This window comes from Hippocampus comes, unplaced genomic scaffold, assembly GCF_001891065.2.
Source record: "Hippocampus comes isolate QL1 unplaced genomic scaffold, H_comes_QL1_v1.1 scaffold156, whole genome shotgun sequence".
NCBI lineage: Eukaryota > Metazoa > Chordata > Actinopteri > Syngnathiformes > Syngnathidae > Hippocampus > Hippocampus comes.
This window is the reverse complement of record NW_017805744.1, coordinates 1,325,535-1,339,154: the sequence shown is the minus strand read 5'-3', so window position 1 is coordinate 1,339,154 and position 13,620 is coordinate 1,325,535. Positions and strand designations below refer to the sequence as shown.

Below are 13,620 nucleotides of genomic sequence, written 5' to 3'. Positions count from 1 at the left end.
TCCTCATGGGCTATGAAGAACACTGATCCTAAATAATTACATTTCAGAAGAACCACTCCCCTGCATACAGATTCCGTTGCATGATATTACAGGTAAGTAATTTGTCCATGAGAAAATTTCACGCTGTATTTGTGTTACCGCGCGCGAGAAGCGCCGTCTCTTGTTATGTTCCTCTCGGTGTTTCCTGCACCTGTTTACTCAGCTCCGTGCATGTTTGACTTTTTCCAGTCGTGAGGCGTGGCCCTTTGAAGAACTGTTTCAGCTCAGAGCTATTGTGGCTTCCAGATGGACAACTTTTGTGTCACATGCATGTTCTTTTGTGCCACGAGATGCTTTGCAACCCTTTAGATTTCCCTGCTCATAGAATAAGGTCGTGGGTAAACACTGTCTATATTGCATCTTTGCAGCCAAGGGGTTGTGTTTACTCTTTTACAGGAATCTGTCTTTAAAATGATAAGACAAATCTAAGCGAGGGTTCATTGATCCCCACCCACTGAAATCATTCAACAGTGGGACTGAGATGATCCGATCAGCAGGTTAACAGAGTCAAATCAAGCCAAACTATTGTGCAATCGGGGATTTCGTGTCTTACAATGGAGGACATTTCCTTCACTTTTTTTTCCGCATTGGCGAAACGTTTTAAGCAACCAAATCCCTGCCGCCTATCACTAATCCAGGGCAGGTCCACTTGAGCGGAGTACGAGGATATGTGGAAATGGGTGTTTTTCCTGCATGGTCGTAGGTGTGCCGGCCATCCTGAAGCAGAGCAAATAACTTGGCTCCGGCACACTGTGAGTCACTCACGCTCATGGCTACAATGAAAACAGGATAGCTCAGACAGCAGAGGAGAGAACATCAAGATCAGATCGGGGAGGGACTGCTTGAGCGTTTGTTACATTTATCTATGAAGATGAAGAGATGTCCGGACATTCCATTGCAGAAAATTGATATTGCACGTCAACATGAGAATTCAATTGTTATCTGTTGTTAAATTGTTAAATCAGGCATGAGAGCCAGCTGACATGCGGATCAACTTTGTACTCAAGTTCACTTTTCACAGAAATCCGTCTGGAACTACATCAAAGCTGGGGTTATCCAATGTTGAATGGAAAAAGAGCAGGCAATTTCCTAAAATGTCTGGAGAGAATATGATACAAAATTAAGCCACACATTCAGGGTCCCTCTGATTTTCTGTGTCTGAGCATTCACACCAACTTCCTGGGCGTCGCTGACCATGGTGAGCAACATGAGACTTGCACACGGAAACCAAACTACACCTCTCCAAAAACTGGGATCGTAATAAGTTACACGATGTAAGTATGCAAAATTAAAACAACCTACATAACAAAATGGAGGATATCAATGGATCGAGATTTGTACCACAAATAAAATGAGTCGGAGTTTATAAGAATCGGTTAAAAATGACAGATTTTATGTCACTTTTTGTTGTAAATTGGCCCAAATTGATTTGTTGAGAAATCAATGTAAGGAAATGGGAAATTTGTCATCATCACAATTGTTAATAATGTAATTACTGTTAAAGTGTTAAGATGCTTCACTTGTTAGATAATATTTCTCAAAAAGAAATTCAAGGACTTTACCTAGGACAGACAAATTATTTTGAGTCTTGTCTTTGCATATTGATTTGTACAGGGAGTATAAAATCTCCACCCTGTACAAATCAACACTCCAACTATACTGACGCTGCGTACCAAAAAACCCCCCAAATATTTACTCAAGAATCGTCATCGGTACACATATTTAAGTTACCATTGCTGCTAAATCACAGCCAACGGTTGAGGTGCACGAGTCAAAAATCCTGTTTATGAGTCATTGCTCTTGCTTGCTGCAGCAGGAGCTTCAAGAGATGGAGAGAAAAAAAAAACCTAATTAACAAATTAGTGGCCCGCCCACTGTTTATGACACGGATGCCCGAAATGAAACGAACCGGTAATTACTGAATCATGTCTTGTGTTTCTGTGAGTATGCAGTAGGTCTTTAACAGAAAATATATTTAGGTAAAGTATCATTATTAATGCTTCCTGTGAATTTTCTAATTTACTGTTACAAAAAACAAAACAAAAAAAAAACAAATAATGATAAACCTGGTGCATATTTTTATAGTAACCGCGATGCCAAATTGCAGTATATTTGCATTCTTGAACATGTTTATGTAGTGTTTGAATGTATAAAAAGATGATTCCCGTTTAAAATATGTCACTGCTGTTTTAAATGGTAAATGATCAATGGGCACGTTATAGCGCGTCATTATCCTGGACAAAAAGGAGTTGGTGGTTGAATATGATGTCGCTGATGGGGTCGTGGTGCACTCGTCTGGCTTGTGTGAGGGCAGCGTGGGTTCAGTTCCCACTCAGTGACGGTGTGAATGTGGGTGGAAATGGTCATTTGTCTCTATAGGTGCCCTGTGACTGATTGGTGACCAGTTCAGGGGGAAATCTGCCGGTTCGAATAGGCTCCGGCAACTTCCCGCGACCCTATTCAGGATAAGCGGTGTTGAATGGATGGATGGGTGAATATGCCATCAATCCAATTACCATATAATTTGGTCTCCTTTGTTCCCTGGATAAATATTCACAAACATTCACAAGCATTTGTCCTAAGATAAGATAAGAAAACTTTTATTGTCTCACAATAGAGAAATTTGTCCTTATGGGGTTCTTGTGAGAGCTGGAGCCATGGACTGGTTGGTTGCCAGCCAATCACAGGGCTGGTCTAAAAACAAAATATGCATTTTTTTTTCTAAGGACACAATATGACTTGTACATGGCTTGTAATTTTGACAGGTAACCAGTAGTCTGTTGTGCCATTGTATTAAAATATGTTTGTGTACAATCTGTGATTTTAGTGGATGAAATCAATGCAAACTGAAAGTTAGAATGCTCCTTGGCGCCTCACCAAAGCAAACTTGTGATTAACACAAACAACACTCCCACTTCAAGTTTCTGCACACAGCAAAATGTGTCCTGTTTGCTGCTTTTCAGCTGCGTTGAAATGCAATTAAGTCTTGAAACGATCGCTTTTGCGTCCTGGAATAGTTTGAGAAAGTGCTCATTCACTCCGCAAAGTGAATTGAGAGCAACAACAACAGTTCTTTAAGATGTTCAAACACAATACGACATTGTCAGTGAGGCGACAAAGAGTTTCAGCCAAGCCCTGCATAGAAGAACACCAGCATACAGACCAGTGGTGTAAATGTGGCCTGAATGAATCAATGTCATGTATGTGGAAGAAGTGAGACGGCGCGTGATATGTTGCATAATGACTTTTGGGGTGGGGGGGGGGGGGGGGCTGTGGGTGGTGTGGGGGGGGGGGGGGGGGGCGCACGCATGTGTGTGTGTGTGAGTGGGGGGGTGACAGGATTACACTACTAATATAATGTGTCTTTTTATGATTCTCAACTGATTAAAACTTTACAGTCTCACGCGCACCAAAAGGCTTGTAACAGTTCAGTTCACATAAATTGAACATAATGCACTCAATAATTGCAGCCCAACTTCGGAAACAAACCCATATTGTGCGTAGCTTTTTTTCACATTGATTTAATTTCATTCATTCAGCACCAAAAATGAGTTTCTCCTGATCTTCTTTTCTAAGGAGTAAAATCCAAGTAAAACAAAGGCACTGTATTAACGTGGCCCTGGACCAAGACAGAAATCCTTAATTCAATTTGTCTCCCGCAACAGTCTTTGTTCCATTGTATGTTACACACGTGATTTTTGTGCTACTTTGCCCTGAAGCACTTTGACTCAGCAGATGGAGTAAACACACTGGAGCTCCTCAAAAGCAAGAAAAAACTAAAGTCACAAACTCCATGATTACAACTCGGCCCTGGTAGCTGATGACAACGCGTAGAATCCAAATTCTAAGTTGATTTTACTCCTGGGTCAGACCGCTTACGTCGCATACATCACCATAGAAACGTATCACTGTTGTATTTCTGTCATGAATCTTTCTGGAAATCCCCCCCCACCCCCCCCAAAAAAAAAAGAATCACGCACAGAGATGATTCAAGAAGTTGGTCCTTGGGCACTGAAAAGAATGTGAGGAAAAGGCGACATACTGGATTGTGGTTTCAACAGTCAGTTATGACTCACAAACACGAGGGAAGAACAGGGAGGGGGTGAAAAGATTATTCTGGGATGGCTGCTATAGCAACAAAATAAGCAAAGGGGCAGGTACTAGCTGGGTTGTTTCCATAGCAATGCCCTTTGTGTGTATGGATAAATATCACATGCTGCAAAGCACTTCGTAATAAGGAACTTTGTTCCGCCTTGTACAATCGTTTTCTTTTTTTGTTGTTGTTGTTGTCTTGGAGGTGACACACAGACAGACATACTCCTCCCTTTGCAAGTTGAGCCTTGCTTCTGCCACCACATCGATTGCACAGTAACAAAGTTACTGAGAAACCTCCTTTACTGTTCTGCTGTTTACCCATTTTAACACACCAGCATTGAGACAGTAATGTCTCTCCACAGAAAAACACGGTTATGACACGTGTGCGTACGTTCACAACTAATTAAACCACAGTGTACGCCACTTCTTCCACATCGCCTGATAAACCATTCAAAGCACTCACAGTTCACACCCTTGAAGCTTTGAGTGACGGGTGAGAGATTTGGGGGCTTGCAAGAGTTTGTTTCACCCTGAGGAACACCTCCCATCTGTTGCTCTTCAACACAAGCAGGCGCCTTCCCGAGCTGTGCATTCCACTCGTAACTGTAGATACTTCAACACCCCAACTCTTTTTTTCTCTGAGTGTAATGACACCACCAGCAAGTCAATACACGAAGCAGAGGTGAAGCGTTTACCAGGGAGGGTCGTCAAAAGCATGTGTCCAGGCCTCAGCTACGACAAACGTAAAAGAAGCCTGCACACTGTAGGCCACTCGATTTATTGGAGGTGTAAGGCTTTGTACTTCTGTTTAATGAGGACACTTGACAAGCATTCATCCATCTATTCTCTCTACCGCTCATCCTCACGTCGTGGGTAAATGGAGCCTATCCTGGCCAACTTTGGTCGAGAGGCTGGGCACATTCCCGGGGCCCAGGCAGAACTTATAATCGAGTTCTCGACTGAACATTCAGTACACGCCCAAGCCACAGACTGTCTGGGAAGCTATTGTTTATTTACACCGCAATATGTTCTCAGTGTAGTATTTTTTATACTACAGCCTTAGTGATGACACTTTATGATCACTGCCGATATCAATACCTCTCACTCTTGTGGTCATCCGAGAGCGCCTGCATTTTACTATCCTCTGACATGGAAGTCATCACGCTCCACCTTCAGATTCGAGTAACATGAGCTCAAGTCAACTGTGGGGTTTCACATCCAGAAAAGCAGGGGCTGCCTGTTTTCCCTCCAATGTACCTCTGCCTCTCCTCCCTCCCATCACACACTCTAACGCCGCAAGGCAACATAAACTGTCTGAGAAATAAACGCCTCCTTTTGTTACATAACTGCGTCTGCTTTGGTAACGATACTGCGTCATTTTGTATCTGGGCGCACTCTTGGGGCTTTGTTTTGGGGAGAGTGGGGTTCACCCCTTGACAGGATCATCTCTGACTTCCCTCGTTGCATTCTGGTACTGAATTGCTACGCTGCATTTAATGCCATGGAAATTTGTGTAGCTTTGAGCAAAAAAAGGAGGGGACAAGAAGGACCACCAAAACAATCTGGAGGTCACTTTCTCGCCTAGGATACGGTTTCACAACCCTAGATATGCATTCCTGTACTATTTTTTGTCCAAGTCCTGAGTTGCCATTGCTTAACCACTAAAACATCTACGGTTTCACGTCTAGGGGTAAAACCCTCAAATGCTGAATAAGGATCCATTTTTCCTGTCTTAATTGCCCCTGAAGTTGAGCGTGTTTGTGTGCTTAGCGGGATTTTTAAGCCCAACCCCAAAACTGGAGTGTAAGGAAGCCTCTATAAAACTCAGAGGGTGGCTCTGTGCATGTGTGGCAGCTAAGAGCTGTTTTTGTCCACTTGCAGACATTCCTCCGCCAACTGACTTGTATAGGCCATAAAGGCTTACGACAGAGCCCTTAAACATGTCAAAAGGGGCAGGCCATGTCTATTTAAGACCAGCGGCCATGGCTTCAGCTTTTTAAAAGAAGAAAAAGTTGCACATCCCTTGTCTAATTATAAGTTTCTCGTCTCTGATGATAAACTGAACCAAAAAAAGAGCTTCACTACTAGCAGCATCTGCAATCTATTGACGTGCTGAAGCTGGTTTCAATTTTATCCCAATGGTTTGATCCACGGTAGGAGCAGTGATTCAAGCACCAAAATTATAACTGTGAGGAAGACATTCAAACTCGTCACTCATTGTTCTACTGCTGTCAATTTCTTATTTTCTTTTTTTTGAGTTGTTTTTTTGTTGTTGTTTGTTTTTGTTTTGGGTGTTGATCAAAAAAACCTAAGAGTAGAGTGAAAGTAATTGGCACTAAATGGACTTCCATTCAAAGCAGTAAGCAGTTTGTGCCAATGGCAGCTTATTGCAGTACCAATAGATTGGAGATAAAGTGGCAATGAACCAGCGGATGCCCATTCGAGACATGACTGAGCATAGTGAAGAAATAGAGCACAGGTATCAAGCTAGACTTGTAGGCCAGCTCAGGAGCTCCCCTTTATGTGTTTTTAGGGGTTTTATCGCTGGAGTCATACCACAGCCATCCCAATGGGGTAAGGGGTGGGGGAGTCCTATTTGGCCTACCTCAGAGGAAAAATATTACTTCAAATCCATGTCTTTGTGTAACTGTTTCATTGCATTTATTGTTTTAATAATTTCATGCGCAAATGTACAGATGAAATTCAGTTTATGAACATATTTGGGATTAGTCTGTGCAATTTACATATTTTAGTGGATCTACAGTACTTTCCTTTTATAGAAAGCATTTCTTACTTCTTTTGCACCCATGAAAATCCATCCACTTTCTAATCCGGTTATTCTCAGGAGGGTCGGGGGTGTGCTGGAGCCTATCCCAGCTGTCTTTGGGCAGTAGGCGAAGTAGGTCCAGAACTCGTCGCCAGCCAATTGCAGGGCACACAGACAAAAAACCATCCGCACTCACACTCACACCTTGGGACGATTTAGAGTGTTCCATTAACCTGCCATACGTGATTTTAGGAGGAAACCGGAGTACCCGGAGAAAACCCACCCAGGCACAGGGAGAACATGCAAACTCCACACAGGAAGGCCGGAGCCAGAATCGAACCCTGCACCTCTGCACTGTGAGGCAGACGTGCTAACAGGTCGACCACAGTGCTGCTCCATAAAAATAAATCGATAAAAATTTGGAAAAGCGTCAGGACTTCTGCTGCTGCAATGGTGATTTGACCTCATACATAAATCAGAAAAAAATGTATGCATTTTAATGCTTAATTCATATTCCAAAAACACAATATTGATAGAATCCTGTGTTTAGACAAGTGGGGGCTCATAACATATTGTAAAGAAAATGTTGACAATTCCTCAGACATTCAAATATTACAGAAAAATGCATTTACGGCGCTTGTGTTTCATTGTAACAGGTCACTGCCAAGGACAGCGGCCTTTTTCTTAAAACAGCTCACCTTGATGGGTCATTGTGATTTTTGAAGTGATGTTTGAGAAGAGATTTATAGAAATGAGGCGTTGAATATAATATAGGTTAGTTGTTAAATCATAGTTGATCATTATTGAGAGAAAACAAGATCAGCCGACTCTTTGCATAGGTGGATATCATAATGATTAAAGAAATTTGAGGAAAATTTTATTTTCAGTGTTTCAAAATGTTAGCCCTTCACTTTAATTCGAATTTTATAAATAGATCTCACTTTAACAAAGTTTGGTGACCTCTATGTTGTAGCCTTATTCCACAATGGATTCCATTTTTTTCTCTCAATTTTGACCTTTAATAAATTTGGGAGAAAAAAAATCAAAAATCTCTTTAAAGGGTGCTGAACAAATGTATCACATTTTGGAGTAAGGCTGAAACAATCAAACTGTGGCAATAAAAAAGGCTGTGAATAATTTCTGTGTTTTACAGGGTGCTGATAATTTGAAGCATCAATGGCAGTAGTCCCCGACATTTTTTGTGTCACAGACCAGTTGTTGGTCATTGTTTTTAAATTGCCAGTTTTAAAGCACTGGTACTGACAACAAAGAGATTTATTGAATGAATGTTTCATGAACATTTTTGTCATTCCTTTCAAACAGTTTCAGTCAATAGTACAAAAAATACAGATATGAAATGGACCAATCAGGAATACTGCATACGCCTTATAATGTAACCACAATTATTTTTAAGTAATAAGCCGACATACAGCGTTAGCATCATTGCTACTTGCAAACGTGACTGATCAAATGATTGATTGCTGCTTTCGTCTGGTAGCTGGCGGTTAGTTACTAGCGACTAAATTGCTAATATTTACATGGGCAGGCTGTGCAAACTCTGGTCGCATTTTCCTGCTTTCTACTTGATCACTCGTGTTTTCTTTCGTCAAATATTTCAACAGGTTTCTTGTATTGTCTTGTTTTGTTCCTGCTCCACGTTGCTCGAGAGTTACCACCAGGGGAGGAACTTGTCTTGTCAAAAGAGCTTCATCTTCGGAAGTCATGCCTGCCCATCAGTTGCGCATTTAGATGTATGTTAATCACTTTGTGACTATTACTTTCTGGGTACTGTATTGCTTCTTCTTTCATTTACTGGCGGAGTCTGTTTATTTAAACTTGCAAACCAATGTGAGAATGGGAACTGCGTTTAACTAGAGTCGCGCACATTCCCGCCATGTCTGATGGCATATTTATGCTCAAAGTGCGATGCTGGTCACGTAATATCATGATTCTCAGTCATATACGGTACTGTAATCACCCAGCGCTATTTATATTGCTCTTTGGAAGACTACTAACGCCCAGCAAATACAAAACCATTCAAAATAAGACCTTGGTCAAACTCTGTGCGGCCCGGTACCAAATGGGCCGCGGTCCGGTACCGATCCAGGAACTGGTGGTTGGGGACTACTGCTCTATGGTATTTTTCTGCTCTCATTAGGTGCTATCGGTACAAAAAAAATCAGGCCAACCAGTGCGCCAGAGTGGAGTGTATTCGACCTGGGGAGATTTCACGGTGCGGTATATCATGTAAAAGCAGATGCTCAGCACATGACCATGACCATTTGTGAAGTTCTCACGGGGGAGGGGGCGACAGCTTTGGAAGGACCTGAAGTTGCGAGACAACCCAGGCGGCGTCTTTGCGCCTCCTTCCCCAGAAGCCCCACACTGCAACTAATTTTAGCGAGGAAAACACCGCATGTCATAAGTCACTCGTGTGGACAAAATGTGCAGAGAGAGGACGGAGAGAAAAAAAAAACAGGGCTATAAAGAGTAAGGGGGAAAGGCTGGCAAAGAAGGAAGGGAAAATGTTGCTGTTGGCCCAAAACAACAGTTTGTTCGTGGCTCACTTTATAAAGTCTGAAGTGACAAAACATGGGAACCAGGATATGGTGTGAGGCTATTTGCTGTTATTGTGTAGCAAATCTGCCAAAACCCATAAAACCTGCATGCTTTGTGTTGGAAGGCGCTATTTGCCACCAGTATTGTTGTCGCCACTACAATGCTACGGATGAAGTTTAGTTGCTCAAATTACAGCGGCCCTCCTCTCTTGTCCACTGTGATCCACAGGATGAGTGAGTCATTTGTTCACTGCTGTGGGAACATTTCCATTTTCTCGAGTTCCATGAGCGCGCAGAGCAAACTAAAATGGCCTCCCTGGTTTAACACTGGAGTGGATTTCATCTTAGCTCGTTGGAAAAAATTACAGATCTGAGTCATTGTGGGATGCTTTTTCATACATCTGTCATTTGGGGTTGCGTGAGTTGGAGAGCGTGTATTTGTGCGTGTGTACGTGTGTGTGCGTGTCAGTGTGTGCGCCCGCGTGTGTGTTCGCGCGCGTGTATGTGTGTGTGTGTGCGTGTGTGTGTGTGGAGGGTGGGGACTCAATCGGACGGTTTTCATTGGTTACATAAACATTTCTGAAGTTTGCTCTTATCATGAGTTGGTCATTTGTATAGGCAAAGTATTTCTGTATTCCCTTCTCTTGAGTTGTACCCAGTCTCACAAGACTGCAACTGGGTGTGGTTCGAGCTCAGGTTTGTTCCTGTCAATAGAACAAGTTACTGTCTCATCATGGGCTTTACCACTAATTATAAGAATTTGTGGATGAGATACGTTGCTGTTTCAAATTAATCCATTTTCACACCGCATCCTTAACTTAGAAGCTCACTATGGACAAAAGGCTGCAAAACATACCATACCTGACACTCAGTTTTTCTATTGGTCAACTGTAAACCGATGGCAACACCAAAACAACCTACTGTAGTCAAAACACTTCCATACTTATATGCAAATTGCAAAACTTGTTTTTTGATCACGAACAGCCAACACGGCTTTTCAAAAGTATTAGTCGCCCCCTGTAGGAAGAAGCGAGAATTGCAGGAAACGTCTCACCCAGACGAAGGCTCCACACCAACGTTTTTTTTGTAGAGTGGCCCTTAACCTGAATTTTTCGGGGGCACAAGTGGAATATTTAGGGACACACAGTGCCCATTGACTTGCAATCTAAATATTCAGCTCACTCATTTTTATTTTACAACTGATAAATGGGCTCAAGTGTAGAGCATGTTTGTCAGCAACAAGTAGTGTGTATTTTTTTTTTAATCTGCAAATTTATTGGTTGCACTGGTGGGAGTGGATGAAAAATAGTGGTTGGCTTGTAGATGACCATTTAGGGCCAGTCTGGAGGCCTGCATATGCATGGTAGAACGGTTGCAGAATGAGTGGAAAAATTGAAAATACTCATGGATATTGACATCTGCAATCTGTATATGGCAATTTAATAGATGGCTTTGATTCTCAGGACCTTCGCATCAATCACAACTGGGCTGTTCTGGTTCTCTTGGAAGATGTTTTACCCCTTTATTGAAGCAAGCTTTATAAGATGAAATGAACTGGCTGAGTAGGGACAGCACGAGCAAGAATGAAACCATGATGTCTGGTTTAGAGTCACACCAAAAATCAATAGCACTGTGGAAAACACTTTATTTTGTAGGTGAAACAAAACAGGTTTGGGGCCACAGACAAATCCAAAACACCATCAGTTTCACTTGTGTTAGAACCTGGCAGCTCCAAGTCTGTAGGGTGGGAAGCGTCGCAAGCAGAAGCGCAAAGTGCTTTCATTCAAATTGTTCCACTGTCCGCTCATTTAAAGATTTTGCCTTGGTTGACGGCTTTGCCCACATGCTTGAATTCTCCCTCCCATGAGAAGTATTCCTTGACCATGGTCTTGCACTCTTCACTGTTTGCATCCAGCTTGCGCCAGTCATATGACTCATAGTCGATTTGCCAGTCTGGACAAAGCTGGGCAATGGAAAGAAAAACAAAGCAACTGTTTGAATATCAGTGATCTAGCCTCGGGTTTTGCTGAGCTTGTTTTGCACCAGTGTCAGACGAGCTGGTTGGTCCGACAGTATAACTTTGCACAAGGTGGGGGGGGGGGGGCGGCTACAGAATAGAAATGCAAAGAAGGCACTGCATAAATTTCTGAAAAGGTAAACTAAGCCTCACATTCACTCAAACTACTCATTTGCCTTAAGTATAAATGTGACCACAGCATGAACCAGCCTTTTTAACTCACTGAATCAGAGAAGACTGGGATGAACATGATCTCAATTTGATCTCCCCCTGTCAGATTAAGACAACATGCCATGGCTGGGCACGGCCTTGCCCAAAGACAGGGGATGACGCTTGTGCGTGAAAACCAGGCTCACATACCGACTCCTGCTTTGAGTTAATGAATGGGCCAATTTAATGTGATTGACAGAATTGTATTTATTCAAGGCCTTGTGATAGTTTTATTTCACTGAATTGCATTCACTTTTAAACGGGAAAAGTGACTCCATATAGCTCTGCAGGTTTGATGACATTTTCTACACTCCCAGAAATTTCTTTACCGCTGGGTATAGGTGAAGCGTTTTACAATAACAAAACATGACAGTACGATGACAAGCCACAGATTCCGCAGTTCTAAAAGCACTCACAGTGAAAGCCAGGTTTTGGCCTCTGAAGATCCAGATGCCAGAGATGCAGCTGTTGTTGCTGGTACCAAACAAAAGAACACTAGCAAAGGCATTCTTTCGGAGTTTGTCAAGGCGCTGGAACATCCCTGCGGGGACAACGGGGATAGCATTATTTAACCATGTGGTAAGAATCCACAAACTACGTACAGTATATTGCGTAAAACCAATGTGCGCAAGATTGATGGAGGTCTTTTTGTGAAAATTTGTCTTACATTGTAATCACTCGTGGTGCAATGGATCATCTTTGATCCGTGATGCATCACAAACTGTGTGCATTCATGTGATGGATGGCAACATGATCAGTCCACATTCACTACAACAGCAGCAGAGGACCTTAACACCCTTGTGGATCATGTAAATCGCATGTACGGGGGCATTTTGGCAACTATGGGTGAAAAGAACTCCTTGATTGGGGTACCTCAAATACATTTAACAAAAAACAACATACACACAAAAACAGATTTTTTTTTTCTGTCAAGGAAACTCCAAACATACTCCTAATGTAAGACACCGCCGATGCAAACGCTAACTTCAATGCAAAAGCCTTTTAATTAGAAGTTAAGACGACTAGCTTGACCTCTCTTTTCCACATTTCGTCTTGCCATTGCATAGTTGCTACCAGTTTCAACAAAATAGCACCCTGAAATGTTATTCAATCGCTAACTTAGGACACTAAGAAATGGCTAGTTAATTACGCTTATTGTATGATACTGCACGTCTTCTGCGTTCACAGGCAGCTGCTAGCAACGGGGGCCTAGCTGGCAGCAGCTAGTTGCACGATGGCTTTTGCTTTGCCTTTTTTCCCAATTATCCAGAGGCCAGCTTTGAATTCACTCATTTAAAGAAATAGAACGTGCCTTAAAGTGCACTTTGAAATTTTATGTACGGTCCAGGTATAAAATAAGGTACCCTACCTTGTATTGCACTTAAAAGTTGTGTTCCTAGAATCTTAACGTCCTGAGATATTTTGAGGTGAATTTTTTTTGGTTTGTTTTTACATGGGCAAACGTGTTTTATGAAACAATCATCCATTGCATCACTAGTCACTACCACATGAGCCAGCCTTCAACTCATTGAATCAGAAATGTTATGAACATGGATAAAAAATTGTCTTCACCTTTCAGATTACAACTCTGCCATTTTCAAAGAGATACATTTTTGATTACGGTAAAAGTACATTTTCATTTTTAATTGAATTGCATAAAACAGGGATGAGAGTGGCTCATGATGAAAAAAGCGGAAAGGGGCGTGGCCGAGACGCGGGGCCACTTACAAAAGTGTATTCAATTCAATTTAGATGAAGTGTATTCAATTTACACACTATTTGAAACTTTAACAGAAAAAAACCCCAAGATTGTTCACTATTCTTTCAAGTGAAATTTGTGGGATTTTGCTTATGCATTCCTGGTGAGCACCAACATGTAACTTCAAATTTGCTGCTCAAAATCAAAACGAAAAAAGGAAACACATTCCCTGCCG

General features: G+C 42.1%; 1 protein-coding gene across 1 annotated transcript in view; it reads right to left on the bottom strand.

Annotated features, from left to right (window-relative positions):
- Positions 1-11,080: 11,080 nt before the first annotated feature.
- Positions 11,081-13,620, bottom strand: part of eef1g (eukaryotic translation elongation factor 1 gamma) — a 14,505-nt gene continuing 11,965 nt past the window's right edge. The window contains exons 9-10 of the mRNA XM_019884238.1: positions 12,103-12,227; positions 11,081-11,422 (exon numbers count right to left, since the gene is read on the bottom strand). Coding sequence (XP_019739797.1) covers positions 11,264-11,422; positions 12,103-12,227 — 284 coding nt within the window. The 3' untranslated portion in view covers positions 11,081-11,263. The remainder of the gene's footprint in view (positions 11,423-12,102; positions 12,228-13,620) is intronic.